This window comes from Alternaria alternata (assembly GCF_001642055.1).
Source record: "Alternaria alternata strain SRC1lrK2f unplaced genomic scaffold CC77scaffold_22, whole genome shotgun sequence".
Lineage (NCBI taxonomy): Eukaryota > Fungi > Ascomycota > Dothideomycetes > Pleosporales > Pleosporaceae > Alternaria > Alternaria alternata.
This window is the reverse complement of record NW_017306211.1, coordinates 519,526-546,780: the sequence shown is the minus strand read 5'-3', so window position 1 is coordinate 546,780 and position 27,255 is coordinate 519,526. Positions and strand designations below refer to the sequence as shown.

At 51.1% G+C, this 27,255-nt stretch overlaps 14 protein-coding genes across 14 annotated transcripts; 8 read left to right on the top strand and 6 right to left on the bottom strand.

Annotated features, from left to right (window-relative positions):
* Positions 1–1,091: 1,091 nt before the first annotated feature.
* Positions 1,092–2,390, top strand: CC77DRAFT_1043545 (UDP-Glycosyltransferase/glycogen phosphorylase; the record flags this gene model as incomplete). Its single annotated transcript, XM_018527318.1, has 3 exons — positions 1,092–1,310; positions 1,382–1,938; positions 1,997–2,390. 3 exons carry the CDS (start codon positions 1,092–1,094, stop codon positions 2,388–2,390), a joined length of 1,170 nt encoding a protein of 389 aa, XP_018381781.1.
* Positions 2,391–2,546: 156 nt separating this feature from the next.
* Positions 2,547–4,642, bottom strand: CC77DRAFT_402097 (cytochrome P450). The gene is made up of 3 exons (XM_018531553.1): positions 4,213–4,642; positions 3,704–4,158; positions 2,547–3,651 (listed from the first exon to the last, which is right to left on the bottom strand). Exons 1-3 carry the CDS (start codon positions 4,445–4,447, stop codon positions 2,704–2,706), a joined length of 1,638 nt encoding a protein of 545 aa, XP_018381780.1. The 5' UTR covers positions 4,448–4,642; the 3' UTR covers positions 2,547–2,703.
* On the bottom strand, positions 4,500–5,824 carry CC77DRAFT_402167 (hypothetical protein). Its single transcript, XM_018531554.1, has 2 exons — positions 4,816–5,824; positions 4,500–4,620 (listed from the first exon to the last, which is right to left on the bottom strand). The coding sequence occupies exon 1, from the start codon at positions 5,507–5,509 to the stop codon at positions 4,838–4,840; it is 672 nt and encodes a 223-aa protein (XP_018381779.1). The 5' UTR covers positions 5,510–5,824; the 3' UTR covers positions 4,500–4,620; positions 4,816–4,837.
* A 604-nt stretch (positions 5,825–6,428) lies between these two features.
* On the top strand, positions 6,429–7,872 carry CC77DRAFT_1034369 (hypothetical protein; the record flags this gene model as incomplete). The annotated part of the gene is made up of 4 exons (XM_018526867.1): positions 6,429–6,460; positions 6,602–6,786; positions 6,844–7,064; positions 7,120–7,872. The coding sequence occupies 4 exons, from the start codon at positions 6,429–6,431 to the stop codon at positions 7,870–7,872; spliced, it is 1,191 nt and encodes a 396-aa protein (XP_018381778.1).
* A 312-nt stretch (positions 7,873–8,184) lies between these two features.
* Positions 8,185–9,211, bottom strand: CC77DRAFT_944827 (hypothetical protein; the record flags this gene model as incomplete). Its single annotated transcript, XM_018534985.1, has 2 exons — positions 8,185–8,839; positions 8,886–9,211. Coding segments are annotated over 2 exons (981 nt in total), but the record flags the coding sequence as incomplete, so codon positions are not given.
* Positions 9,212–9,596: 385 nt separating this feature from the next.
* CC77DRAFT_1043542 (hypothetical protein) lies at positions 9,597–11,652 on the top strand. Its single transcript, XM_018527317.1, has 3 exons — positions 9,597–10,272; positions 10,331–10,444; positions 10,509–11,652. Exons 1-3 carry the CDS (start codon positions 9,649–9,651, stop codon positions 11,490–11,492), a joined length of 1,722 nt encoding a protein of 573 aa, XP_018381776.1. The 5' UTR covers positions 9,597–9,648; the 3' UTR covers positions 11,493–11,652.
* An 849-nt stretch (positions 11,653–12,501) lies between these two features.
* CC77DRAFT_1012510 (hypothetical protein) lies at positions 12,502–14,274 on the top strand (the record flags this gene model as incomplete). The annotated part of the gene is made up of 3 exons (XM_018523771.1): positions 12,502–12,911; positions 12,988–13,883; positions 13,940–14,274. 3 exons carry the CDS (start codon positions 12,502–12,504, stop codon positions 14,272–14,274), a joined length of 1,641 nt encoding a protein of 546 aa, XP_018381775.1.
* Positions 14,275–15,698: 1,424 nt separating this feature from the next.
* CC77DRAFT_401947 (hypothetical protein) lies at positions 15,699–18,659 on the top strand. Its single transcript, XM_018531549.1, has 3 exons — positions 15,699–16,334; positions 16,398–16,524; positions 16,573–18,659. The coding sequence occupies exons 1-3, from the start codon at positions 15,904–15,906 to the stop codon at positions 18,457–18,459; spliced, it is 2,445 nt and encodes an 814-aa protein (XP_018381774.1). The 5' UTR covers positions 15,699–15,903; the 3' UTR covers positions 18,460–18,659.
* Positions 18,660–19,427, top strand: CC77DRAFT_401961 (hypothetical protein). The gene has a single exon (XM_018531550.1). It carries the CDS (start codon positions 18,859–18,861, stop codon positions 19,339–19,341), a length of 483 nt encoding a protein of 160 aa, XP_018381773.1. The 5' UTR covers positions 18,660–18,858; the 3' UTR covers positions 19,342–19,427.
* On the top strand, positions 19,428–21,327 carry CC77DRAFT_402035 (hypothetical protein). Its single transcript, XM_018531552.1, has 2 exons — positions 19,428–19,541; positions 19,600–21,327. Exons 1-2 carry the CDS (start codon positions 19,514–19,516, stop codon positions 21,189–21,191), a joined length of 1,620 nt encoding a protein of 539 aa, XP_018381772.1. The 5' UTR covers positions 19,428–19,513; the 3' UTR covers positions 21,192–21,327.
* CC77DRAFT_401963 (hypothetical protein) lies at positions 21,328–22,518 on the top strand. The gene has a single exon (XM_018531551.1). The coding sequence runs from the start codon at positions 21,463–21,465 to the stop codon at positions 22,417–22,419; it is 957 nt and encodes a 318-aa protein (XP_018381771.1). The 5' UTR covers positions 21,328–21,462; the 3' UTR covers positions 22,420–22,518.
* A 1,048-nt stretch (positions 22,519–23,566) lies between these two features.
* Positions 23,567–24,141, bottom strand: CC77DRAFT_401921 (hypothetical protein). The gene has a single exon (XM_018531548.1). It carries the CDS (start codon positions 23,955–23,957, stop codon positions 23,598–23,600), a length of 360 nt encoding a protein of 119 aa, XP_018381770.1. The 5' UTR covers positions 23,958–24,141; the 3' UTR covers positions 23,567–23,597.
* CC77DRAFT_401914 (hypothetical protein) lies at positions 24,060–25,159 on the bottom strand. Its single transcript, XM_018531547.1, has 3 exons — positions 24,621–25,159; positions 24,483–24,572; positions 24,060–24,433 (listed from the first exon to the last, which is right to left on the bottom strand). Exons 1-3 carry the CDS (start codon positions 24,890–24,892, stop codon positions 24,163–24,165), a joined length of 633 nt encoding a protein of 210 aa, XP_018381769.1. The 5' UTR covers positions 24,893–25,159; the 3' UTR covers positions 24,060–24,162.
* Positions 25,160–26,615: 1,456 nt separating this feature from the next.
* On the bottom strand, positions 26,616–27,234 carry CC77DRAFT_1024227 (hypothetical protein). The gene is made up of 2 exons (XM_018525831.1): positions 26,890–27,234; positions 26,616–26,834 (listed from the first exon to the last, which is right to left on the bottom strand). The coding sequence occupies exon 1, from the start codon at positions 27,178–27,180 to the stop codon at positions 26,932–26,934; it is 249 nt and encodes an 82-aa protein (XP_018381768.1). The 5' UTR covers positions 27,181–27,234; the 3' UTR covers positions 26,616–26,834; positions 26,890–26,931.
* Positions 27,235–27,255: the final 21 nt, after the last annotated feature.

Genomic DNA, 27,255 nt, shown 5'->3' with positions numbered 1-27,255 from the left:
CATCTACAGTTTGAGAGCCTGGAACCATCTTATGTCATGATGTTGCGGACGTTGACATGCTGCTGACATCAATTGGACCCTGACGTTTGAAACGACCCAACATCAATTGACCTCAACACCTATCGTCACTCTCACACTGATAGACAAGCCTTAGAATTTTCCAATCTCTCAGCATCTGTTCAGAGCGTGGTTACGATTTCATGTCGTGAAGTTTTGCTGTCTAGTTGGCGAAAGCGCGTCGAGAAATTTCTTAAGCGCAGCAAAATACATTCCTGCTTAAGTAGCCGTCAGCTGGTCTAAATGGTGTAACTTAGAACAAATAAGTCCAAAGCCATTTTAAGATGTTGTAGCACCCATAGGTACCTTTACAATCGTAGCAATAGTGATGACGGTGTTGGTGCTAGTCAATTACCCCTACCTCCCAAATGGTTGTCAATTGATCCTGTTCAACATTATTAGAAAACAATACTCACCTTGACACTCTATCTATGTAGCCACATACCTCGCTATCCATCACACCCCTGTTATCTATTAGCACGAAAAGGCCTGCGCAATAGCTATTCACCCAAGTCGTCACCTCCGGGGAGCGCTGCGGCCATGTACATACGAAGATTGATCAGTTTCAAAATCAATTGCACATCACGCATGAAATCATGAGCCACGTGTGACTCAGCTGGTTTATGCATCACTTGTAGTACAACGTCCCTATATTGTTTGACTCCATCGTGGCTTGCGCAAGCTCCTTCCTTCATGCATTAAACTCCTGCGCTCAACTGTCTACTCAACCTGTTCTACTCTTGGCCTATATTCAATTCTGAAGAACTTTATTATACTCAATCATAATGTCGCACCACTCGGACATAGAGTCGAACGTTTCCGCTTCTTCGAGAAGCTCTTCAATTTCTTCCGCCTCTAGCCTGAGCCAGACCCAGATGCGAGTCTTCCTCGTCCAGACTGCGAAGGGTCTGTTCTCCTCTTCAGGTGGATATAAGGCCAATATCTGCTTGTTACGTTATCTCGCCTCCCGGGGGCATTCGGTCTGCCAACTATGCTACTCGCATCGCGGCGAAGCAGATGCAGTTGTCCGAACTATGGCTAAAGGTGGTGGGCACGATCCGCAGCTACATAAGAGGCAGCTACATCTGAGAGGTGGATACGGAGAAGACGGGACTGATATTGCAGTTGATGAGCTTGTTATGGAAGATGGCGTCCAGTACTTGGCATTGGAGAATGAGGCTTTTGTTGAGGCATTTGGCGGTACCGAAAACCTACACAAAGCAATGCCTAGGGAGACAGCACGCTACATTGAAGTAAGCTGAATTGTTTTTTTTTTCCAAGTTCGACTTGTGAACTTTGATGTTCTAACCCCCGTGCCGACTAGACTGGAATATTGTCCGCACGGTTACATGACTTTGTCTCGTTCTTACAAGACGAAATCAACAAGTTCTCGCCTACGCACATCATCTTCAACGATGGCTTATCCATGCAAGCTACCTCGGCCTTGCAGATGCCTCGAATCAACGCCCGTCGCATTGCTGTCATACATACGGCTGAGCAACTCCCCTTTGGACCGTTCGCTGGTGGCATGCCTGGCATGTTGAGCTCGCCACACGAGTCTAAACTCCTCCAAGAGCTTGATGGTATCTGGAGTGTCTCCGAAGCCATCAAAAGATACGCAATCGATCACGGGAAGCTTCAGACCAGCTTCTTCGTACATCATCCGTGGACCTACCTCGAAGAGCGAAATCACGAGCTGCCTTTGCGTCTCGACAACTGGAACAAGAAGTTCATCGGTATGATCAATCCCTGTCCTGTTAAGGGCGCTCAGATTTTGGTTGGTCTTGCCAAATCCTGCCCACAGCACAAGTTCCTGGCGTATAAGAGTTGGGGGTTTGACGACAAGTGTGGCCGGCAGATGCAAGCCCAGAAGAACATCATGTAAGTTCATCATTCAGAGCCACACTTTTAGAAAGCGAGTTCAACTGATGTCCTGAAGCATTCGCCCCACATGCAAGGATACGGATGAACTCTGGCGGAACATCAAACTGCTTCTCGTCCCCTCTCTCTGGTTTGAAGCCTGGGGAATTGTGACAGTCGAAGCTCACCTTCGTGGTATTCCCGTCATCTCCTCTAATGCAGGCGCGCTTCCTGAGGCCATGCTCGGACTTGACCACGTTATCCCAGTTAACACTATGAACGGGGATTGCGACGAAGAAGGCGCATACATTGTTCCTGACCAAGATATCGCACCCTGGGCGAGCGTCGTCAACAGGCTTATGAGTGACGAAGATCAATATAAAAGACTGTCAGATAAGGTGCGCAGCACGACAGAACAGTGGCTTAGGGATGCGGATGAGAAGGCGCTAGAGAAGTGGTTGACAAGCTTGTAACACCGTACAAATGAGCGCGCTTCGAGCGCGCGATCGGTGTCGAAAGATCGGTGTCGAAAAATGATGGTGTGGACTGAAGGTGGGGTGAATAATCATAGTGACCCAAAGTAGACTAGCTCCTCGGCGAAAATTGAAGGGGTAAATCCAATGACCGTTGACATCATATTTCGTTCGCCAGCAAGTAAAGTGTCGCGACCCCTACTTGCATACGCAGGTTATGTATGCTCTCAGGTAACCTCAACGTGCGTTATTGGCTGACTCAGTACTGCAGGTTCTACTTGCGTCTCCGGTTGAATACGACTCAGCCTAGTTTTCACTGCCTCCTTCGCATCTGCAGCATCGGCCCCTTCCTCCCGGACACGAAAATATCGTAAATCTGGTACTGATCCTCAGTCTGTCGTCCAGGCTTTCCGTGCCGATCGCCCCCACCAAGTCTGCTCTTTGGATCGGCCTGAATGTCATACATCCAGAGTGTCTTGGCAATAACAAGACGCATCTCGAGCCAGGCAAGGTTCTTCCCGACACAGCCTCGGGTTCCATAGGAGAAAGCACAGAATCCATCCTCTGCTAGTCTAACGCTCTCGGCTGAGGAGCCCTCCTCTCCAGTCTCGTCTACGATCCAGCGCTCAGGGCGGAATTTGAAAGGCTCCGGGTAGACGTTGGAGTTGTAGCTGAGACAGTAAAGACCAGTGCTCAAATGAAGACCAGCCGGAAAGTAGTGATCACCGACTGTTGTTCCACCAGGGAGTACCTCACGACTTGGCTCGGCTGCGACTGGTGGTGTCATGCGCATAGCTTCCTGGAGGAACGCTGTGAGGTACTTGCAGGACATAATCTTGCTGCCAGATGTGATCTCATCGTAGCTTGAGAAGATCGATTTAACCTCTTGGGCAATCTTAGCTTGTACATCCGGTCGGCGAGAGAGGTAGAAGAAGGCCGCGGAGAGTACAACGGACGTCGTATCAGAACCAGCTATGGTCAGCAACTCGCACTCCGCGAAGAGCTCATTTTGATCGTAGCCGCGCTCGCCAGTCTCCGGATCGACAGCTTTGAACAGCCAGTGGAAGAAGTCCCTTCGAATCTCACCATCGGGCTTGGGATTCTTCTCCAATTCCTGTTCATCCCTGACTCGGTTTTCGAGGCACTGCCCAACAAAATTCTGCCAGTTTACGACTACTGGTGGTGAGGCGAGTTCGATTAGCTTGTTAAGACCGCGAGGCTTGAGCCATACCCACGCGTTGGCTAACGGGCCGAATGCAACCTGCCGAATATTAGCTCGGTCGATCAACGCATGATCTGAGACGGGAGCTTACTGGATGCAGAAGCTCCAAAAATGAGACCATAACCTCTGGGATATGCCGCAGGTCGCTTCCTGGCTCCTTCATGTTGAAATTTTTACCGAAGCACAAGTCACCAAGGATATCGAACACGAGCCAGTTCATCCAGTCACACATGTTGACTGACGTGGTCCACTCGCCATCTTTGGGCGCTTGTTGGCCCAGTAGCTCTAGCCATCGATCAATGTTCTGGTGAAGGAAGACCTCAGCATCTCGCAACGCTGCTTCCGAGAACGCGTAGTTCAACACACGACGCTTGCGTGCATGGACACTAACGGTGGTGCTGCTCCACGTATTGATTGTGTGCTCATTGCGTGGCCACACTTCGTAGTAGACAGCCTTCTTGACATTTCCTTTCGGTCCGAAGATCTTCTTGAAAGCAGCAGGAGTGTTGAGTACAACACCGTCCGGACGATAACGAAACTCAGGACCTGTTGCTCATCAGCAACTAGTCGGGTCTGGTAGGTTAGGTTACGTGGCCATACCGTACTTCTCCTGCAATTGATACAACCAAATGTGTCGGTCGCCAGTGCGAGTATGCCACCATGACGGGAATACAGTTACTCGAGCCCAGAACGGCCCAGGGAAGGCTGCGAGTGGGTGGAAATAGAGGCGATAGATACCAGTGACAATTACGTACGTCGATATTAAGAGAGATGACAAAAGGAGAAGGCCTGGATAGGAGGACCCATCGCCTTCGGTATCGTGGAATGCCATCATGCACCTCTGGCTCAATCAGAAAAGAAGGAAAGGTTAACAAGAATCCGAAAGCGAGATGCAGGGCGTGGGGTCTCTTGTACGCCTCTCTGTGATCGCCGACTTTTCAATCACAGGCATGGTCTTACGTCTTGCTCCGCGGTCTCTGGCACGTACAGTACCCATATTAGTGCCCGCTGATTGGTCCCCTGATATGTTAGTAAGCCCTTAGGTCTAACTAGAGGCCGCCCCGCCTGTCAAAAACGACACTGAAAGGTGGAGTTTTGCTTCTCGGTTGGGCTAGTCGAAGGGCCGATGGCGAGCCGCACCTCCCGCACCAGCTATCCTCGACTTACACTTCGACTAGCAGACAACTGCGGCTGCTTACTTACCCAGCGCCACTATCGCGCCGCATCATCGAGTTTTCGTTTTGTTTGATGTAAGCGTAGATGTGGTTCCTGGATTCTCGTATTGGTCAATGGCATATTTGCCGGTTGCCCGGACTGGTGGGTCCTCCGCTAACCCCATGGGAGTCGCACTGCATTTGCCCTGGTCAGGTTTGAGACAATAACCTAATGGGGGGAAGGAGTCCTCACGTTTTCGACAGGGTCTTCCAGTTTCTCGACTCCTCGCTACAGTGCTAGAACTACCAAGACGACGGCGTGTGTGGCTTCTGTATCCACCGGCTACTGGCAGCTTGTGAGGCGGCTTCCGCTTCCGCGATCCTGACTGTGCATACACGCTTGTTTGATTGGCAAACGGCCATTTCAACCAACAAGAACGTCGGGTCCGCACGCCACCCACCACAATGCTTGCGCCCACGTTGCGGCACAGTCTCGCATCACCGACCGGCGATTCGTTTTCAAAGGATTCGGCAATGCATAACATAATCACGATACCGCGGGAATAAACGCCACAAGGTGGACGACGATACTGCGCGTGAATGCGAGCCGCATCACGCCTGGAAATTCGTTGTCGGTTATGTTTGCCATCAATTGGCTCGTTTTTCATAGCCGTAGCCTCGTTCTGACTCGCAATGGACAAGGGAGCTAAACCAGTTATGCCCAAAATGACGGCCAGGCACATGCTCAACACCAAGGATAGGGATAATTTTGCCTAGGCCGACCATTTCCGGCAATGAACAGCTCGGCAATTATCCAGCAACGGTTACCCCGGAGCATTTTGATCGACGGTAGGTTGTTGTGCGAATCTTGGGTACGCGGCTCTCGCGTTTGGCTACACCTCGGCAGACACTGATCAAACCCCGCGGAAGCACATAAACAAATATGCTCTTGTTTCTTTTCTCGGTCTGAAGGTAGACTAATTACATTGCTGCAGTATTCCAGACTCGCTTCGCAAGAAGAGTGTGGGTGATGTTGAAATATCCATGGATGACCACTGTGGAGCGGGTTCCTATTTCGTTCCCGCATAGCACGCACGCCGTCTCCGTTAGAGGATGAGTCCCGTAACGACCCCACCCGAACCACTCACACGTGAAAGCGAGCGGCACTCAGGCCGACAAGGACCCCCTGACCTGTAACGACGCTCCACTTCCCAAGTCCTCCCCGTGTGTCAGTGCCATCGCTTTAGTGCTTCCGTGCTTTATACTTTGCCCAACAGCTCCAGAAGACCCTCGCAGATGTTCGGATTATGACTTATCATCGCCTAATTCTGCGTTCGCATTGGCCGATCATTAGCTAAAGAAGCAAGGCACGTCATGGGTTTGAAGGGGCCTAAAGGTGATCCCGCGACAGGGTGCGGCGGTAGTGGTAAGTGGATTGGGAACATCTGGGGAGTTTGGTCAGGGCGCTGGGATGTGAGAAAGGTTTTCTTCTTCGCCTGGAGGCCTCGTCTTGACATTGTATATCATGACTTGGTGTGCCGCACTGCTTTGTATTTCGTGTTCGTGCATCATTGTCAACGCCACGGCGACTCTTGCTCCTCTTTGTTCGTGATACCTGGTGTACTTGCGAAGGATAGATGAGAGTTGTGTAACTTGTGCATCATGGCACCGATTATAAATCCACAGGAGAGCCTGTAAGTCATTCGATCCTGTCTACTCGCCCATCATCGCTATTGGACCCTTTCTACACTCAGTCTCCGCGGTTCACTCAACCCATGTCATATCACGACCAGAAAACAGTACATTGGGTAACATGTCACTGACGAGCTCTCCAGCCAGTCCTACCGCCGTCGTCTGGATGGCGTGGCTATCTCAACGTACATCCTAATCATGCTACTCGTCCCCCTTAAGGTCTACTGCCGGAAGCGACACGGGGGATGGCGTAATGTTCAGATGGACGACTATATGTCTATGGTAGCACTGGCCGTGGCTAACGGTTTCTTCTACGTGTGCATCATTGGTACGTCCTGCTCCATCTCACCATATGAGCCGTAGGCTAACATCAAGTGCTTATCAGGCATGCGAGAGTCATTGGGACTACACATGTATGAAATCACCAACCCGCTACAAGCCATCGCCTTCCTACGGAACATCTACATCGGCCAAATCCTTTATACGTTGAGCATCACAACTATCAAGCTTTCCGTCCTAGCCTTCTACTGGCGGCTGTTTGAGATCAAATCCCGAAAGTTCATATATGTTGTTACTGCAGCGTCAATCGCATGGTGTATCGCTATTGTAAGCCGAACCTATGCCTCAGAATCCGATCGTATACAGCTAACACCCCTCACAGCTAGGCTGCGTAATCTTCAACTGCTACCCCATACAGGCCGCCTGGGACATCACCATCACAAACGGAAAATGCATTCAGACCCGCGACATTTACCTCGGCGGTTCGGTGCCTAATGTGATCCTCGACTTCATCATCGTCGGCATGCCTCTTCCGCACGTCTGGCGCCTGCACGCACCAATTGCTCAACGCATCGTTCTAGCGGGCATGTTCGCCCTTGGCACCTTCATCGCCATCGTCTCGCTTGTACGATTGATCATCTTCTTGCAGATCCCCATCTCGGGTCAAGTCGACCCTACCTACAACTTCCGCGAGATCATCGTATGGTCTATTGTTGAAGTCAACGTCGGTCTCACATGTGCTTGTTTGCCTAGTCTGAAACCCGCTTTCAGATGGATCGGCCTTGATAGACTCTTTTCTTTTGCTTCTTCCCGCCCCTCGGATATGCGGTCGCCTGGACCGAGCTCACATGGTGCTATGGATGACTTTGGGTCAAACCTGAAGAACTCTGGGAGGCCGAGGAAGAAGGGCGCTACTGGTGGCTTGTTCTCGACGCTAGCGGGCATTAGTCGAGTGGAGGATGAGGAGGAGTTCAAGTTTGTTGATGACGATAGGCAGGGGAAGCATAACGTCGAGATTGAGATGGGCAGGAGGGCAAGCGATGACAGTGCACAGAGGACTGCGGCTGGAGGAATTAGTGTGCAAAAGAACTGGAGTGTGCTTGTTGATGAGAGAAGGGCAGATCGAGATCGGTAGTAACGACTGAAACATGCATGGACAACCGAAGAAAAAGGAATGGATACAATAATTATACGACAGATAATGATGTCATGTCATAGAAAATCCAAACAATACACAATTCAAAAACACACAATCCTGTCTCGCTATATGGTCTAGTCAAACTGCTGTGTCGGAGTCGAGGGGCTTAAGTGTCTACTCGATTTTGGAGCGATGTTGCATCAAGATTGAGAAGGGGATATACCAAAGACCAACTACATTTGCGAAGCGGTGTGCGTGACAAACGGAGATGCGAAGAGAGATGCGGAATACGTGATATTTTCCAGGTTGCTAATCAGTTCCTAAGCCGACTTCTACTTCGACTGAACGACGCGAACGAACGCATGGAAATCTCCTTGCTCTTTGCAGGATAGATCGGATGCGGCGAAATAATACCTCAGATTCTCTAGATTCTCGATCGATGCGCACCGAACCCTCCATAGACATATCTTCTGGCAAGTGGAAGATGACAAAGCTGCAGTCAGCCTCGATCTTATCGCATATGAGGACAAAGAAGTCCTCACATGACTTGGTTCTTTCCGTGAGCATCAGGGTTGTGTAGGACCAAGTTGTGCCTGGGCCGACTCGAGCGCGTCGCTTTTTGCTGCAATAAAGTCGCAGCTCAACCTTGAAAGCAGGATCGGATGGATTCATGTTCCGATTGCTAGCTTGAGATGTTGCCCTGCTGTCCAATACTGAGTCTTCAGATTCATTGAAACTGTTATCCATTTCTCCCTCTACAGATTCTGTGCGTTGACTAGCAGTCTCGTCGTTTATGTTGTCAATGTCGCCTCTCTTCGTTTCTAATATGTCCACAGCGATTGTGTCGTCAGGATCAAACTCCAACGTTTCCGAATCATTGTGGGTTTTCATGGTATAAAACTCCGAGTCTGTCTCAGAGCTGGCTCCCTGGCAAAGCAAGATGGCTAGCAGGCGCTCTTTCAGGCTGACCTCATTAGCGCGTATCCTAGCCATCGATAGCTGAAACCCACATGGCGCTGTCTCGCGGATAGATCAGATCGCGGATATAGCTGATACCGTCCTGCGGTTTGAGCAGATGACGTTTTTCTCCAGGACCTGGTTCAGGCCATATCATGGGACCATCCTTCTTTAGAAACTCGTCTATCTTTTTGCTAAGCGAATTCGGATCTGATGGATCAATTAGATTATCCTGTATCTGATGGCGCATCAATAAACCGAAAAGAGCCTGCAGTCCAACTGTATATAGCGCAGAGACTGGCCTGTAGTTGGACATTGGGTTTCTTACTATGTGGTTGGGATCTATCCCATAAGTCTCCAATCCAAGAGATTGGATGTATTTGTTAAGTTCAACACAGTCAACTCTTTACTTTCCCATTTTTGCACATAAACAATGCTATCGCAGAGGCATAGGAGTGTTGCGGTTGTCCGCGGAAGCTTGCCACGAACGGCTGCAGACTTTTTCTGTTGTTCGTTCTCAAATGTCTTGATCTTGCATCAGAAGCTGTTCTGTTCTTCTTGTGCAGTGAAGGATTCTTCGCTTAACGTATTCGCTTGTCGTACGTAGAGTGGAGTATATGTGAGATTGATTGAAGAAAGATCTCGCGTTGTTCGGGATGCGAGATGTCACTAGGTGAGGTGGCCAATCGGACCCCTGCCTGCCATGCAGGCGTGGCCTGCTAGCCGGCTGCCGACAAGGCTCCTTCCCTCATACGTCAGAACAACAGCGAACCATCACCGCCTACTCCAAACGGTCGCTGTCGTGTAACCGTCGGGATGTCACCTCGCAAGCCTCTTATGCCGGTGCAGCCTCAAAGAGCTCGAAAGAGTGTGCGCACGCCCGTGTTGAAAAATCCATCAGCAAGCTCTAAGCGCGCACGCGACTCCAGCCTCGACGAGTCCAGCCCTCAGCCTGATCGCGAGATCCAGTCACAAATTCCTTCAAATGTGACAAGTGACGCCTCAAAAGCGCAAACACCGGAGAACGACGTGCTGCCGTTACGTAGTAACGTGTCGAGCGAACTAACTTCACCCATGATGTCACCTGGGCTGCGTGCACTCGACACGTCCCTCCATGAACAGGCTCGAAACGCCTGTCCTACCACCGCGTACGATTGCTTTAGCTCGCAACCTCACCTGAAAGGCCATTTCTACTCCGCAAATCAGCTCTTTCAACGAGGTGTCTGGATTGGCTACTTGGCTCCCGAAAGGCAAAACGAGTCATTTCGCGGGCTGCCCTCTTTCCACAATCTCAAGGTCAACTACAGCAAGTTCCGCCCACCATATCCTCCAATAGTTCAGGGTTCTCCCAGAGAGAATCGCAACGCTATCTGCCGAGGCTGTGCCAGGGACGAGTCGGCTCTTATTGCTCTAAGCGAGGTGCAGTTCGGAAAGAACGGCGTAAGTTGTACTCAGATCGGCTACAGAGTCATCAGGCCATCGTATTGACGAGATACAGAAGGTCGTGATCATGCCTCTCGATGGCGACGACGATGCTGGAGTTTTCGCAATCATGATTCCTCAAAAGAGTGACAGGTCTTTACATGGTCTCCAATCCTTTCGTCCTTACGAAGTGAGTCTCATGCCTATGAGGCTTATTCGAAACATATACTGACATACTGTTTGAACATATTCAGCTTTTCAATGGCGGCACAGGAGACAAATTTGTTAACAGTTACATGATGCTCACTCTCCGTAACCCTGACAGCGATGCTGGAACACTGGAGACCGTTCTCACAGTATTACCACCGAAAGAGCGTGCCGATATTGTTTTGAAGTTGAAACAATTGCCGACACGTGACAACCGTCTTTCCTCTACTCCCAGACTATCGAAACTTTCTGATGTGGATGCCACACCTCTGGCACCGCCTGTCATGAGTAAAGCGCACGTTGATGACAGCGATGCTCGAATCGATGAGCCTGCGACGCGGAAACGGCGCAAGATCAGCGACAGTGCCGCGAACAAGTTCGAGCCTGTACGACAAAGTCCTACAGGCTGCAGTGTTGACCTTACGCAGTCGCCGCCACCGCAGTCGCCACCGCGGCCACAACAAACGCTACGAGAAAGTCCTACAGGCTGCAGTGTTGATCTTGGGCAGCCGTTGCCACCGCAGTCGCCACCACGGCCACAACAAACACCCCAAAGGACCCCAACTCCTGCCGATGATGTAAAGCATCATGGTTCGATAACATCAGCGCCATCGAGGCCTCCATCTCAAGCTACCAGTGTTGCAAGTTTCTCGAACGTCATATCTCTTGACCTGACCGATGAGCAAGCTGCGCGAATCTGCTTCATCTGGACAGTAGTTGACGATGATATTGAATATGAATTCGTGCATGCATTGGTCGAGTGCAAGTCATTCGGAGGCTTGCTTGGTCTTTTGGAGGAGGATGCTGAGGCTATCCCATCTGCTGCCAGCATGATTAGCAGAACGAACGTCTGGCGACTGACGTACCGTCTCGGTAACGGTCCCAACAAAGCAGTCGTGCTGCGTAAAGGCACTGAAATTGCGTTCGATCGTCTGCAACTTACACTTGCCCAGGCTTCTATCTGGCAAGAGAATCCTAATGCTAAGATCGATATCGAACTCAAGTCGTTGAGCAGACCGGATCCTGTGTGAGCGACATCAAACGATAGGTAGCGACAGCGCCTCTTCCTACCCTTGCGGATTCTGATCTACCTACAAGCGTGCTTTCTATCTCTTTGACCAACATCTGGATACCACTGCAAAGTGTGTTGACCGCGTTTTGCGTTGATTTACATATACCCCGGATCAATGCCTATGGTCCTTGTTCAGCGGATTGGTCAGAAGTTTTGATTGTCGGAAACGTATTTGCACAATGTTGGTGTGCCCTGGTAGTGCTGTGTAGATGCAGTTGAATGTACGTACGTCTAGAGAATTCAGTTCTACCCTTGCACGGGTCTCGCCGCATAATCTTGAAATGCTCTTGTTTGGACATATATTTACGCCGCGGAAGGCGCCACAACGCAATGATTCCGCGTCGCATGCATGAAACCGAAAAAGCCCGCTATCGCTCAGCGGATGCCTGGTGCTGAAACAGGCTATGAGAAAAGCGCAAAGTATCCATAGAGCTCAGACTCATCAACGACGACCATTAGTAGCGGACTGGAACACACATGCAAGTCGCAGAAGAACAGCAATGTGCACAATACATTGTGTAAGTGTTTGGGGGCGATCGTCGTACTAACGCCACATTTCAGCCAATCGGCAAGAATTGCCCTGTGGTTCCGCCTGCCATCCCCAGGTGGGCGCCGCTAACCCTGTAAACGAAGCTTTCATACGCTATGGTTTCTTCATCTGTACTCTTATCATCTATCATATTCTCATTTCATCTTCGGAATGCCGTTCGTTTCCCTTGCGCACCATAGTGCTGACTCGTACATGCTCTGAGCGGCCCGTTTACAAGATTGCACCATCGTCCTCCCGCAGTCTTGAGAGCATCTGTATGTAATCATACCCGAGAAAATCAGCACTACACATCACGCTCCCCGGCAAAGTTGCGAAGCCACGGCGCTCGGTGCTCATACGACTACTTACAGAAGCATTGATAGCTTACACTCAGCTTACCTGGAGAAATATTGCGATTCATGCATCAAGCCCAGGCATCATGGACGGCTCGGCTATCACGTACGCAACGTCCAAGGACTGGCTGGACATCATGAAGAATCGATCAAAAGTGCGCATGCATGAGCTGATCGAGCGTCTTGGACTACGCGCAAAATGGTCGTCCAACAAACGCGGCAAGACAAACTTTGAATCCGCCCTGGTGCGCGAACTGGTCGCAGATATGGGTGATGTCGTCTCCACACTACCAAAAGAGCCGGATGAGCTTATGAAGTTTCTAAGCGACGAGGGAAGTCTGAAAGAGGAGGTTGATGGCTTACTTGAGAAACATGGCGCTAAGGTCTGGGGAAGAGTGGGGGACCGTGAGCATCTAATCACAGCGAACGAACCCGGGGTTGAAGAAGGTCTCTACCCTAGGGATCTCTACATTGAAAATGAGGAGGACAGGGCACTGTAAGTGAACCTCAGGGCAAATCCCTTATCTGGGAGTCCTTGGTATAGAATCGAACAATTGCTAATCGCCACCTAGAATTCACAAACTCCTCCATTGGTGGATCGGACTGAAAGCATGCAACGTCATTCTTGCGCGCGAACGTCTGGACCGCGAAAGAAGAAAGAAGGCAGAGAACCGACAAGCGCGAGCTGACGCCGAGTTTTCTGGTCAGCAAGAGGGTGGTACGCCAGCATCCTTTGTTGCGCTTGCACCAAATTCAGTGTTGCATGATGGCGACACAGCCTCACGTGGAAGCCCCATGTCATCGAGCGCTATGCTTACGCCTCCAGAATCTGGGGAGAGTCCTACTATAGGACCTCGAGAAGGAGTCGGGTTCACAGCTCTCAACGGCAGTGCACATGCGACGAATGGTAACGCAGCGTTCACGTCCACGAAAACACACGAACAGCAGGTTTCGCAACAGCCCAATAGTATCGTCGAGGGTGTCTGGAATAAGCTCGCTGCTGAGGCATCCAAATCTCGGTACCTTAGCACGTTGTCAGGACCTGCTCCCACCCAAGCCGCACATTCTACCGAAACCAAAGCAGCAGTACAACAGCAGATCGCAAACGCGACCCAAGCTGCTGCTGATCGGCAAATTAGTGTTCAAATGGCCGCGCTGGTCGCAAGCTTTCGGTCGGATGACGGTATACCAGAAGAGCTACCACAGCCAAACAACAGTATATCGTATCGTGGGTTGGACTACGATGGTTTACGAGCACTACGCCAGTACATCTACGGAGAAGAGCGTGGCGTCTCAATGGACGAGGAAGCTCTCCTTAACCAACTTGAAAGAACGTGGCGAGAAGGCGTCCGAGCCGACTACAACAGGATAATTGAGAATATCCCCGTCTTCATCGCCAGGGAACGAGCATTTCTAACATGGGTGGAACTGAAGCGACACCTGTCAGCTCTGTTACGAGCAAACGACCGTACGTCTCACCCAGCTGGAGATCTATCTAGCTTTCACATGCTTACTTCAACACAGGTTGGTCAGCCGAAGGCCACACTGCCGCCGAAATTGAGCGCCGCATTCAACAGCACCGCACACTTATGGGCTGCACACAAACGATCATCGCCAACTTTGAAGACATTGGCCAAGGCTTCGGTCTCGGTCCCAATGTCGCTGTGGACCGCGATGAGCTGCTGCGACAAGCTCTCGTGGTATTAGCTGGGGAAAAGTATGCTGTTGAGATGCAGTGGAAGCCTGTAGACTTTACGCAAGTCATGGGATGGCTGCACGACCACTTGGAAAGCTTCCGCAAGGAAGAAGAAGAAGAGGGAAAGGGTATGCTCTGGTATATTGGCGAGTCACGACGCTAGTCGCGATTACTACTATCCTGATACGCACGTATCATGTGCTGCGCTGGTGTAGTCGTAAAATCTGTGTACGTGGATCTTACAGGCGTTCAGGTTTTCAGGGTGCCGATCGATCAGCAGGGTTGAGGCCCCACTAGGCGTCCAATTCGGGAAAATAAGCTATTCGGGTAGGTCAGCCGTAAAGTGGTTTCAGCTACTTGATCATGTTACAGGACCGTGTAGGATTACACTAGCTCAGCTGTGCCTCACCCCATCACCATGCCGTAGGCAAACTATGCGACAAAGTAATTGCTTTATTGCGATCGCCTTGTCGAGATCGGATAGGGAGCGCGTGTGAGCAGCGTTCAATAGTTCGGCAACTAGTTTCCGAACGAATACACGGCTCGGCAGCACTTCGCAGTATACCCTTTCGCTTAGTCTACTCCCTGCAGCCAAGGGGGCGTGTCTTCAGGCTCCGCACTGCGCCGTAAATCTCCCTAATGCCACGTTCCTATTTTAGAGTGGAGTGACCGCGCCGCACATTCGTCACATCGCTTCACATTTTTTTCTTTCGAGCTGTGGCGTTGACACGACATTTCGCTTTACTTCCCATCAATACCATGCGACCGCGGTTAACAAAATGATGAAGTGCACAGTTGAGTAATCGAAGTTGGGTAGTACAAGCGTACCTAGGTGTAGATACGGCCAGGACAAGCGCGTCATAGATGCATATGTAGTTGTAACTCCTGACCACGATACCAACGACATGTATCCCCGGCTATACGAAACAGTGATAGTGCCGCTTATTCGTTCATGGCATGTGGCGGCTAATGGTGGCTTTGAGTAAGAGGATCGGATGTTTTGGCCTATGCGAGTAAGAGTTGTGCTGCTAGCGACAAATTCATTTGTACCTCGTGTATGATGAGCATCCCTGCGATAGATATGATTAGCATAATCCAGCAAATGACCACTTCGCTCATAGTGCAAGCGTCGTACATTGAACAAGCAAGGGTGAAGGGGCCCGCTCCGTAGGAACGAATGAGGATGGGGCGGTACTATGATTACACTCGATGGGGATTTATTGGCGTGCGAGTCATTAACTTCGGAGTGCAGACGCGTATTACCTCTGCACATGTTTTGTTGCGGCCCCTGCCGGATCACTGTCTCGCGTCTAGGCACCTCTTTTCTGGGTATCTTTTCGACGCAGCGTACCGTCGTTCGCCTTCTACACGTCACCGGCATCAATCATCATCACCAATCAATCTTTCGCCGCCCAACGCCCCCACAACAAACTCTTCCGTCCCTACTCAAGTGTACAGTTGCATCGCAATTTGTTCTTCCTGTGTGTACAGGGGCTTTGGTTCTTTGTCTAGACGGGTAGCACGATCGGCATCTGAGACTGGACAAAGTTTTTTTGGGGTAGCAGCAGCTGGCAATAAGAAAACTTTGTTCCAAGGCGGCTTAGTGGAACGTACTCCTTTTACCTTTGCCGAGCGAGCTACCATCAATCACCCCAACCTTGGAACTCAAGCGGATCCATCACATTTTGGCGCACGCGCCATTGATTGTCATCCCCATCCGCTTACTTTTCCATCATCGTTTTCCTGCTTCCTATTTCACTGTTGACGTACCCGCCGTCACCCATGTGGCGCCATGAGCTCAAAAGATAACTTGGCCCTGGATCTTGAGCACGGCGTGCGACGATGGGATCGCGCTCGATGGATCTCCGTCTTCAGCTCGCATAATCCGACTATACGCGAAGTGACGGAATGCTTGGGTCTGGGCCTATCCGCGTCTTCCTCCACCACCAACCGCGGCATTCCGAAGTTCGACAACCCAGACTACCGCAAGTTGTCGAGTGAGGTGACGAAACTATCAAAGGAATTACCAAAAGAAAGAGATGCATTGCTGGATTTTGCAGCGGATCCGAGTTCCCTGAACCAGGAGCTTGAAGAGCTGCTAGCGAGTTACGGACCCGCTATTTGGGGCAGGGATGCAGACCGGAGCTGTTTACTTACACCAGACCCGACCAAGAAGACGTACAACAAAGACCTGTTTTACGAAGAACCTGAGCATAAGGATATGTAAGTTGTGTTGATAAGCATATCAGGTGTCAAATGTCAGGATGTGCGCTAAACCCGATTCAGTCTCAAGATCCATTTGCATCGGTGGATCATCATCAAAGCGTGCTACTATATCCGCAACATGAAGCTGAAGAGGCCGTCGGGTGCGAACGAGTATGACCAGCTCGCTGACATCGATGGCGAGGGTCTAGTAAGTGATGATACTACCTTGATGCCGTCGTCTGGCTAACAATGGTAGTCGCCGCATGGAACGCCACAGTCACTCACTCCACCAGATCCGGAAACTGTTGCCACCACCGAATTTGAAGTTAAACCCATCAATCTGAAGAAGCGCAAGAGCAATGCTCACCTAACCATGTCTGACGATGACGAACTTGAAGCCTCCCCTGTGAAGCGGCCTTACAGCACGATGCCTGTGAGTCGGAAAGGCAGTCCGAGAAAGTCACTGAAGTCACTCTACCCTGCAGGTCCAGGCAGCACAGAGAACATTCCTCCAATGCCGACACATAGCCTTCTCCATCGATTCTCACCGGCGCCAGGAACCGCATCCGAGCCCGCTCGATTACAGCTGAGCCCCCTGTCAAACAACGACCTGAATGGCGTGTCAAGGCCTTCTGCTGTCACGCAGAATTCCACGAGTTCAGCACCTGGAGGTTTCACCGCAGTCAATACTGGAAGTTTCACTGCTGTCAACAACACGCCTTCTGCGAGTGAGCCACCCCGAGAACCAGTACGGGAACAAACAAGAGAACCTTCGAGGGAAGTGCATCGAGCTCCTCATCCAATTGGGCATCGTCACAGCAACAGCTATACAAGCCCATATGAGCCATCCTCACATAGTACGGCAATGGCTCGATCTGCTACAGACACACCTCGCTCTGCACCGCCAGCTACTCCTACACCGGCTCCAAATCAAGGATTCTCAGCAGTCAGCACATCTTCAGCAGCTAATGGAGCGGGCGCACATATGAAGAAGGAGTCTCCTGCCGTTCAACCTGTTCAACATGCGCATATTGCTCCACAACCACAACAGCAATCGCAACCGCCGCAACCGCAACAGCAGCCACCGCAAGCACAGCCACAAGGATCACAACAGACACCGTCTCATACTCCACATCAGCATCACGCGTCGCCACATGGGCAACCACCTCAACCGCATCATTCTCAGCATGCGCATCTCCCTTCTCATCCGCATATTCAGGCTCAACATCAGCCTCTACCTCGACCACCAAGTCGGGCTAATACCCCAAGCCATCCTTTCGGCCGTTCTCTTGCACCTCATCCCCGCAGTAGATCTAGTACACCACTTGCGCAGGCCGCACCTAATCAGCCGGCGACGGCACCTAATAAGCAGGTCACATCTGCACCCGCGATACAAAGCGCTCCAGCGTACGGCATACAGCTCGTACCGACACAAGAAGCACCTCCAGCACCATCGAGTAGGCAGCGACTGCCATCGAATCCTAGTCAACCTGCTGCACCACAACATGCGTCACCTCATCAATCTCATCAGCCTGTACTAAAAAGTCAACAACCGCAACCACCACCAGAAATGGCTCATGCCGTCCAGCCACCACAGACCTTCCCTAGGGGCTCAGTATCCACATCCACAGCCGACCTCCGGCTCCTCCAATGCGAAGTAACAGCTGGCCTCTTCACATTCTTCTACCCACGCACCACGATGCCACCAGATGAGCCCGCCCTGCTTGTGCGCATGCACACGCTCTGGTTCCACGGTGAGAGCCTCTTCCGCGCCGAGCTTCCTCAACACTTCGACCTCGTCTCCAAGATCCTGACGGCTTGGCTGCACGAACGTCAGGCCATCGCCTCATTGCGTCATTCTATGCAGGCGAATCCTGGTGTCTCGCACGTAGGGCTGGTAGATCGTTTGCTCGCCATGAACGATCTCCGGGCTATGCGACTGAAGTGGAAGAACATGAGTTCCATTGACGGACTGAGTCCCGAGGATCTGCTTTGCATGGCATTTAGGGTCATGACGAACACCGAGGGCTCGGAATACCTATTCAAGGACGGGCTGGCTAGGCTCGAGCTTGGCGTTTTCGAGTTCCTACGCAGCGAAGACTCGAAGATTGTTATGCAGAGGCGGGATACTAGGGCCGGGTGAACCGGCGGCCTGAGCACGATGTCGTTTGCTTTCTTCGATCTGTCTTTAGTTTCGTTGCTTTCTTTTTCTCTTTACAAGTTTGGGTCTCTCGTTTATCTCGTTTTACTTGTACCTGTACTAATGCAGCTGCCTACGATGGTAGCTTAGCGTGGGTTGGGCCCTTGCGTAAGTTCTTGCTTTTCACCATTTAGCGACGGCGTTTGGGCATTACCACTTTGTTTCTTTGCTTATCTGCAATACGAAAAGCGGGTGCGGTTTCCGATAGCTTGTGTTACTAAATTGGTACTACTACTTCGTTGTAATGGATGAAGAGTGTGGCTGGTAATGACTGTGGATTGGAGGGTAGCATGGTGACGGCAATGGCTTGTATGGCGCAGCCTTCAGCGAGCGAGTTGTAGAATGAAGCTTGCATCGACCATTCCATGTTTGTGCCTAGCCTGTGGAGGTGTGTCGTCGTATGCTGCGGCAGATGTTGAGACTCGATCTGATAGCCAGCCAACGACCCAATCAACAGTCTGTGAGTCGCGTCGATATGGGGCGGAAATCTTGTTGGGGGTTCCAGACCGATATCGTCGTCTGACCACACGTCTTCACGTGCGCAGTACACACCCCGGACGATGCGCATCATGGCGACACCCACCCACCAATCCTGCGCAGCATACCGACGACACCATTTCTACGCGTCTCGCGTCCTTGCAGCCCTCTTTCCGTCCTTCATGCGAACATGGCAAGGATGAGATATGCCCCCCCTGCGACGCGTCTTCCCGGTGGCCGCCCGCTGTGGCTGCCAGTCTAAGACATCCGTCTGCCTCATGTCTCATGACTACCCCCAGCCACGCCCACTCACCGTCACTGCCCACGCACCCCTACTGCCATGAATAGCCTCGTGGGTAGTTCACGCGCTCGCTGTAGCCGCACACCACTTCGCGACGGCGTCTGAAGATCGTTCGCATACAAACCTTAGGCGCCGACGGCCCCTAGACGGCATTGCTCTTCTCGCATATGACCCTATGGCCGGTTGCTTGCATCGCACCGCACAAGTAGTTTCGGCGCCATGGTGCTGAGACTCTTTGCGCCGCCTGGTATGCCATTGCAGAATACACAAAGTCGGAGAGGTTGCTGATCAGACGGTGCGTGCAGGTGAAGGCCAACATCGACTTGTCCCGAAACGACCGGATCCCATCGGTGCCAATGCGACCCTCCAGTACTCCGTGCTTTCCTCGACCGTTGTTGCCGCCGCCTATACGTCGTTCGCATCGAGATATAGTCAGAGAGTAACTCCGGCGCGGCCGCTGTCTAGGGCGGCTGTCTTCATACGGGCTTCGGCCAGACTGGGGGTTTGGACAGGTGTGGCAGGAGCGGCGCTCAACTGGTATTACTACTCGGCTTTCGCCAAGGTGGTAGTGTCGCAAAAGGTGCCAGAAGTCAACAACTGGAAGCTCTATGAGCGGACAAAGTCATACACTGTTGATGATGGCGCTTTGGCAGGCGCGGCATTGGGGCTGGCTGCCTCGGTGCCGTCGCTGATTATGCGCCGGCCTGCTATACCACGATGGACACGATGTTTGGGCATGATGAATACCGGCGCTTGTGCAGGCGTGCTGGGAGCGCATGCATACTTCCAGTACACTGGAGAGAGGCAGGAGGCTTATAAACACCTTGGTCGGCAACTCAAGCGAAGATCTTTCGAGTTCTGGGCCATCTTCTGGGACGCAGAGATGATGGCTAGTCTCGATCCCATCATGCAGCAGTACGTACGACACAATGGCTTCTGGTACACAAGATGGTTGCCTGAGGAAGTCTTCGAACGGGAAGTACATGCCAGCGAACCCTTCGCCGGCAGCGAAGTACCCGCCGCAATCACCGAAGCGCCTGTGGAAGAGCAGCCCTCGTTCTACATGTCACCCATCGAGTACGCCGAAGACTTGCGCCAGATTGACGTACAAAGCACCAAAGCTAGAATCGAAGCCATGGAGGCGGACAGACAAGAACTCCTCAAGGAGGCCGAATACCTCCTGTTTGTCAACGCACAGCAGCAGTACGAATACTGTCACTTGGATACTATGGATGAAGAAGAACGGCAACGACGACTTCATGAAATACATCTTGTCGACCACGCGTACGATCGCCTTCGTGCTGCAGCGAATGACATCGACGTCAAGCTCATCCATTGGCGCATGTCGCTCAAGCACAAGCTTGTTTGGGAAATAGCCACGACCGCTACCTCTGCCACCTCCTCCACCTCCACCAGCACGATGACAACTCGAACAGATGCCCTCGCTGACTGGCTACCTGCCCCTCAAGCCTTGACTTCCTTCGCGACGCACAAACCGACGTATTCGATGGGCGAGATTGAAAAGGTACATTGGCAGATCGCGGCTGAGGTCAAGACGTTCGAGGAGGGATGCAGAGATGAGAGATACCCAAAGGAGAAGAGAGAGAGGTGGAAGAGGGATGCTGAGGACGGGAGTAGGATACTGAGGGCGGCCGACCATGTCTTGTGGAGGCTGATGAAGGCGAGAGAAGGGGCTGACGATGGTGACGCAAAGAATGATGGGGTTGTGGTCGGGCATGAGAAGAGTGTTGCTCCTGTAGGCCAATCGGCAGTCACGACTGAGGCCGCAAAGCTGGACATGGCAGCTACTCCTGCTAGGAAGGAGCTCGAAAAGCCTCGTGTGGATGGCAAAGTGACGAAAACACGTACTGGTGCTCTGGATGCTGACAAGTCCTGATACCAACTTCTCGCACATGTATACTATGGGTTATGTTTTCTTTCATTCTCATCAGATGGGCGCTCTGGATACGGTGTTGGCGGTTAATGCTCATTTCTCACCTTCATCTCATCGGTTGTTCAAATTCACATTCACCTTTTTCTGACGCCCACGCGCCGTCACTCAACGTCCAACTTCTCATACTGCCGTAACAACATACAATCTGCCTACGCTAACTGATACCGCGATTCATACCCGTACCAAATACCTCAAGAGACACCAAGGCGATATCATGCACGGTCCGCTACCTGCAGAGGTCGCTGCTTCCTTGCTCGGTTATTCTAGTGCAAGTACAAGTAGGGTCACGCCTCTCTCTTCGCGACTAGATTCTACGACACGGCAGCTCGATCGCGAAGACGGAACTGCGATATCTGGACAGAACGACTCAACTGGGCCAAGGACAAATCAACCGCTTCACTCTCTTTTCGCAATGAACCATGCTACCTCTTCTACGGCCGTTATAGAATACCTTGATGAACTCGACAAGCTTCCGGACTGTGGAAAGAAGGACAGAATAGAGAAGAGAAAGAGGATGCTTGAAGCGCTGGATTATTTTGAATCTGAGATGCGTCGGTTCAGGCTCAATGATCATAAGATGTACGACGCGTGGAACAAACACAGGATGAAGGTCTATATGGAGGTGTACGATCGTTGTGCGGTCTTGACGGCTATGTTTCTCTCGTACCTCGACAATTTTGGGTCGCCACGTTTTCCGGAAGCTACCACACTCGATGCGATTGAAGAGTCCTTCTCCGAGATCGCTCTCTTCCTACCCGCTAAAATAGTAGGCAAGGACTATATCGATCACTTCCCTGTCGCTGTCGCCGCCTGGCTTACATACCGTCGGGCTATCCTCTCAGTCCATACCGCGCATACTACCGCACTTCTCCCATCGCAGATTCTGAGTTCATTCACTATCAAAATCAAGAGTTCATGTCTCATCACTCGATTAAGGAAGGCGCATCATGACTACCTGGCAACGGAGACTGGGGATTTGCCCGTTTATAAGATGCTAGCTGATGGATTTGTGAAGCTGCAGGAAATGCTTGAGAAGAGGAAGCTTGAGATGAGAATTAGGGAAGGACTGGAAAGTTTGGAGAGATATTTGGTAGGGCTGGGCGATGAGTTGGGTGAGGGAGCGGGACAGTGGATTGTTTCTCAGCAGATTTGGAATAAGAGATGCGAATAGAGAAATGGGTCGAAGATCGATGCGCTCAGGACGCTGAATATATGCCGTGTAGGCCTGCTGATCACTGAAGTCAGTTTGTCACTCATGTAAAATTGAAAATCGATTTTGAAGCCGGCCATCGAAAATTGACAAACGCCGTAAAAAGTCCAAAGTTCCAGCTGAATACAAGTATGTGTTCCTAGCGTCTCTCGACTTGTTCTATATAAAGACTGCTCCCCTGCTTGGATTCACTGTCCATAAACACACTCCTTTTTTGTACCAAAATTGGCCGCTTTGCACATATGGAGAAACTCTCTGCTGTGTCCAAAAAGCCAAGTTATACAAGCCATGAGCAGTAAGAACACTCTTCTCGTTTTCAAAAATACACCTTCCATAATACATGTGTTGTTCACTCCAGAAGATCTCGAAACCAGATCGCGCTAGACTCATGTGCGTTCTGATCGACTGTACAGTTTACCCAAAAACAGAGCTCGGGCTCGCTATGCCTCTGAGAACGGAACTTTTCCAAAGATGGCGCACGACACGAACATGTGAATAAAATAAGCTTGTTGAGAAAGTCGATGCGTGTGTTTCGCAGCATGGTCACAGGAGCACAAAATCCCCGTTCCGAAAGGCCATGGTCTTTCGCCTGATTCTCTCTCAATAGCTGATATCGTATGCTGCCTGCCCAATGACGTTCGCTTGGTGTCTGATCTGGCTATATAAACAGCTCAACTTGCACTCTTCACTTTCGACACCACTGCGCTATTTTTTATTCTTCAAACCGGTAAACAGATGTCTTATGTGGAGCTTGGATCTCCGTTCCCTGAAACAAACACTATCGGAAACTACGAAATGTTGTAATGATCCAAAGCTCTACGCAAATACGCATATGTGTTTTCGGCGCCTTTCAACTCACGCCATATGAAGTCTTTTTCCCTATTCCGACTTTCTCTATCACTACCGTCATCTCTTATTCCAAAAACACAAACAGTATCGTGCTATGGAGAAGCACTTTGACGAGCACCGAGGTTATCGAGGGAGAGCTAGTAGGGAAAGACCAAATTATGACCGAAAAGGACTGATGTTCGAGCAATCGTCATGGCATGCACACATGAGGGTCAGAGTCAGAAATTAACGACATAGATTCGTGACTGCTTTGGCTTTGGAGGTTATGAATCCCTCGGAGTAGGTCTGTCCTAAGCTGGGCATTGCTGCGGAGTAAGTCCGTCCCACCTGCACTGGAGCAACTTCTTCGCATCAACAGCCTGTGCTCTCCGCTCTCCTTGAGCCATCCTCTTCGCACCTTCAACCAATCCCCTCTTAGCCGGCGCCTGAGCCGGCACAAATGACGACGAGCAACCCGAGTAATTCACGCACACTGGGCCCTGGGGGCAGCTGTAGTTGGCACAAGCCTGACCAGGGCCGCAGTCAAGATCGCTCGAACAGGAAGGCTGAGTGCAGCCGGTAGCTGTGTCGCAAACGCCGTATTGCTGGCCACCGGGCGTGCGGGGATCGCAATAGCAGTTCGACGAGCAGCCTCCCATACCTCCTTGCATGTTCGGCTTGTTGCAGATAGGACCACGGTACTGTGCGACAGCCGTGACCGTCTCGACAATTGTCGTCGTGGTGGTGCTGGTGATGCTTTCGCTTGCGGTGATGGAAATTGTTGTGGTGGTGGTTGAGGTAGCGGACACGGTCGAGGTGGCGGTCACGGTGCTGCAAAAGTCAGGCTTTTGTGTTCGCTCAAGGCATGGTCTGAACTTACTCTGTGGCTGTAGCAGTAACCTCGACGGATGAAGTGGCCGTGACGCTTGTCGTTGTCAATGGTGTCGTTGTCGCTGAGACGGTGACAGGCGTTTCTAGACATGTGCACACGCTACCGACGAAGGACTTGGCTTGCTTCTGGACGCTAGCCCAGTGAGATGCTGCCTGAGGGTTGTGGCGTTCAACCAGTTGGTTGTCTTCATCTCGCTTCTGTATGATGGAGATGGTGTAGAACGTAGATGTAGACGTAGTCGTCGCTTCAACGTATCTACGAGGCCATTAGTTTTGAAGATTATCACTAGTAGTACTAAACTCACTCTGTGAACGTGGTGGTATCAACAGTGGTGGTGACCGATTCTGTCACTGTGTCCGAAGTGACAGTGACTGTCTCAGTGGAAGGAGTGATTCTATCACGACTTAGTCATTACAAATCTAGGAATGGATGGAGGACTTACGTTGCTGTGACAGTAGCGACTGTGGTGGTAGGACTCACAGTAGCAACAGTGGTCGTTACGGTCGATGTGCTTGCAGTCTTGGTGGACGTGATTTTGGGCAGAGGATATGTGCTCGAACAGAAAGTCTCAGCAGGTTCGTATTTGGTCAGGATGGCAGCTGCGATGGCAGGAATGCCACCTTTGCAGAAAGGGTTTGCATTTCCATATCCGGCCGCTGCAATGGGTGCAATAGCAGCAAGGATGCCGCAAGTGAGTGGTTTTGCGCCAAGCATGACTCGCAAGGTGACAATCAAGGTGGTGATCAAGGTGTCGAGTGTGATGAACGACGATGGATGTTGTAATACTTACCGTCGAAGGATGTACCAGACTCTTATACTGCTCATCTCGATTCCAAGTTCATAGAGATCAGACGTATACCGCGGAGCTACCAGCCATGACTCCCCACACTCCACATCTTCAGCTCACCACACGAAGACTAAATGAAGATCCAGCGCCTCATCCGACTGTCCTGATCCCGTCTCTTAGTCTCTCACTACCATCTTAATTACTGCAAATGATCTAGCCCCCAGGACAGCGCACTATTCGTACGGTACAGCGTGAATTCCATAGATTATGATTGGGTGTAAGTAAGGCCAGAAAGTGTATTCTACAATGCAAACTCCTTACACCCTGCATCTTCAGCTCACCACATAAAGGTCTAAAGGGCGGCCCCTGGCTACGATCTTACTTATTCAGGTACTGCGGATAACCCAGATTCCGGGACGGCGCACTTTCCGTGGGGTACAGCATGGACCACATGGGTTGGGTATGGGGAACCTGAAAGTTTTTCCCATGCCATATTCGAAGCTAAGGCTGTTGGTGTTAAGTGCAACAGGGTTGCATGCACCTTCAGACACACCGGTTCTGGATTATCGACGCGATGAAGACCGCATTGGGCCCTGGCTCTCCCTTGTTGTCCAAATCAGGTGCGGCTAACTAAAATAGGCTGAAAGTTAATATTGCCGACCAGCCTTGCCGTAGCCTCGCCGTCGATCGCAATGCGGAGATGGACATCGCTCAAGGAACACTGACACTAGCTGCTCCGTCATCGGTATAGTGCACACAAGAAGGCCTGAAGGTTGAATCATCCTAGGTTTGCGGGACGCACTGGGGTCTGCTCTAGGGCGGTGTGACATTGTCTGGCTCGGTGCGCACGACAGACATGGACCCATGACGAAGTAACCCTGGGTTTTCGTTACGCACCTGCATCGGCGACGCGGGGTGGTGAGCTAGGAATCAAGGCCCCGGCGTTTAACACACTATTCCCAGATACCGCTTCTTCGTCGTCTGAACGTAGTGCTAGAACTCCACGAGTAAGTAGAATTGCCTTTGGGTCTTCCAGAGGAGTCCTGGTTCGTATGGCAAAGGTCATTGACTTGTGCTTTGAGGACCGGAATGATTGTACGACTTTGGTGTTGTTTTGCTGGAGCTCATCTGGGTCACCGCTGTACCGCGGTTCTCGGCGTGCAGTGTTGAGAATCTAATACTGCAGGGGATTAGCAGATGATTTTCGAGATGTAATCGCGAATACTGTACAATCGCATACCTACAAAACAGCTTTTGCTGCCCCCTGTTCTATTGTTGGTGTTGTAGCTGGTGTTGTGATGTTGGAAATAAGCCTTCCTGTGGCGCGCACTCGCTGTTGCGCTTGCCACGCTATATCTACGCTACGACACTACTAACAAGTAGGTTACCATTCTCTCGCCTCTCCTTATTTCTTAACATTATTAGCGAAGGACTGCATGTAGAGCTTGGGTCTGAGTCTCTATATCCGGCTCATCGGTTTCGCAGCTAAAGTTAAGGAGAAACGAAATTAAGTACTGGGCGAATTCATAGATTTAGGAAGCCGCCACACGAACTATTTGGCTCCCTGCGGCCATGGCTTAAGCCTAACCTGGCTGCGCTACTTCACGGTTCGATGGATCTGTCTTTTGGTTCACTGGTAGATGCTAACACCTTTACAATCGAGAAACTCTCTCAAGCAGTCCATGACTTGTGTCTATTCGAAAGAAGAGGAAGAACTGCATATCATTCTCACTAACTGACTCCAAACTTGATGCCGACAGTCATTCTAGGACCAAACCAAATTAAGTGGAAGGGAGCTCGCGGTTCTAGAACAATGACACCAATCATCTCATGCTTTGGGTATAAAGCTTCCATAACGCATCAAATCGTCTACATCTGTTAGATCACTGAACCAATCCAGGTCATGAAGGAAGGAACAAATTACCGTATGGGTAAGCAACAGAAAGAGAAGCATCCGATCGCAGCCTTAGCAGTTGTAGTAGCAGACACCAGCGGCAGCGCAACCTCCACCACTTGGACACTTCAAGTCACCAGTGCAACACACTCCCGCTCCGTCACCGGAGCATGCCTTGATTTGATCGCCGGAGTAGAGACACATGTTTCGTCCAAGCATTTGTGCGTTGTCGGAGATTTGAACAGCAGAGTCAGGAACCGGGGAAGCTGTTGCTAGTGTGAGGCTGAGAAGCACAGAAGAGAGGATGCGAAGAGGCTGCATGGCGGTCGGGTTTTCGAGGGTATTATGTCAAAGTCAACTGAGTAGCTGGTAGATGGTAGATGATAGGCATTCCAG

Excerpts from the sequence above, each read along its gene's own strand:
- CC77DRAFT_402097 (XM_018531553.1), bottom strand. The coding sequence starts at position 4,447 with ATGATGGCATTCCACGATACCGAAGGCGATGGGTCCTCCTATCCAGGC. Across the intron at positions 4,159-4,212 it reads TCAATTGCAGGAGAAGTACG|GTCCTGAGTTTCGTTATCGT; the intron begins GTATGGCCACGT and ends GATGAGCAACAG. Across the intron at positions 3,652-3,703 it reads TTTTGGAGCTTCTGCATCCA|GTTGCATTCGGCCCGTTAGC; the intron begins GTAAGCTCCCGT and ends AATATTCGGCAG.
- CC77DRAFT_402167 (XM_018531554.1), bottom strand. The coding sequence starts at position 5,509 with ATGTGCCTGGCCGTCATTTTGGGCATAACTGGTTTAGCTCCCTTGTCC.
- CC77DRAFT_1043542 (XM_018527317.1), top strand. The coding sequence starts at position 9,649 with ATGTCACCTCGCAAGCCTCTTATGCCGGTGCAGCCTCAAAGAGCTCGA. Across the intron at positions 10,273-10,330 it reads TGCAGTTCGGAAAGAACGGC|AAGGTCGTGATCATGCCTCT; the intron begins GTAAGTTGTACT and ends GACGAGATACAG. Across the intron at positions 10,445-10,508 it reads AATCCTTTCGTCCTTACGAA|CTTTTCAATGGCGGCACAGG; the intron begins GTGAGTCTCATG and ends GAACATATTCAG.
- CC77DRAFT_401947 (XM_018531549.1), top strand. The coding sequence starts at position 15,904 with ATGAGCTCAAAAGATAACTTGGCCCTGGATCTTGAGCACGGCGTGCGA. Across the intron at positions 16,335-16,397 it reads GAACCTGAGCATAAGGATAT|TCTCAAGATCCATTTGCATC; the intron begins GTAAGTTGTGTT and ends AACCCGATTCAG. Across the intron at positions 16,525-16,572 it reads ACATCGATGGCGAGGGTCTA|TCGCCGCATGGAACGCCACA; the intron begins GTAAGTGATGAT and ends TAACAATGGTAG.
- CC77DRAFT_401961 (XM_018531550.1), top strand. The coding sequence starts at position 18,859 with ATGAAGCTTGCATCGACCATTCCATGTTTGTGCCTAGCCTGTGGAGGT.
- CC77DRAFT_402035 (XM_018531552.1), top strand. The coding sequence starts at position 19,514 with ATGGTGCTGAGACTCTTTGCGCCGCCTG. Across the intron at positions 19,542-19,599 it reads GAGACTCTTTGCGCCGCCTG|GTGAAGGCCAACATCGACTT; the intron begins GTATGCCATTGC and ends CGGTGCGTGCAG.
- CC77DRAFT_401963 (XM_018531551.1), top strand. The coding sequence starts at position 21,463 with ATGCACGGTCCGCTACCTGCAGAGGTCGCTGCTTCCTTGCTCGGTTAT.
- CC77DRAFT_401921 (XM_018531548.1), bottom strand. The coding sequence starts at position 23,957 with ATGCAAGGAGGTATGGGAGGCTGCTCGTCGAACTGCTATTGCGATCCC.
- CC77DRAFT_401914 (XM_018531547.1), bottom strand. The coding sequence starts at position 24,892 with ATGCTTGGCGCAAAACCACTCACTTGCGGCATCCTTGCTGCTATTGCA. Across the intron at positions 24,573-24,620 it reads GTCGCTACTGTCACAGCAAC|AATCACTCCTTCCACTGAGA; the intron begins GTAAGTCCTCCA and ends AAGTCGTGATAG. Across the intron at positions 24,434-24,482 it reads GATACCACCACGTTCACAGA|ATACGTTGAAGCGACGACTA; the intron begins GTGAGTTTAGTA and ends ATGGCCTCGTAG.
- CC77DRAFT_1024227 (XM_018525831.1), bottom strand. The coding sequence starts at position 27,180 with ATGCAGCCTCTTCGCATCCTCTCTTCTGTGCTTCTCAGCCTCACACTA.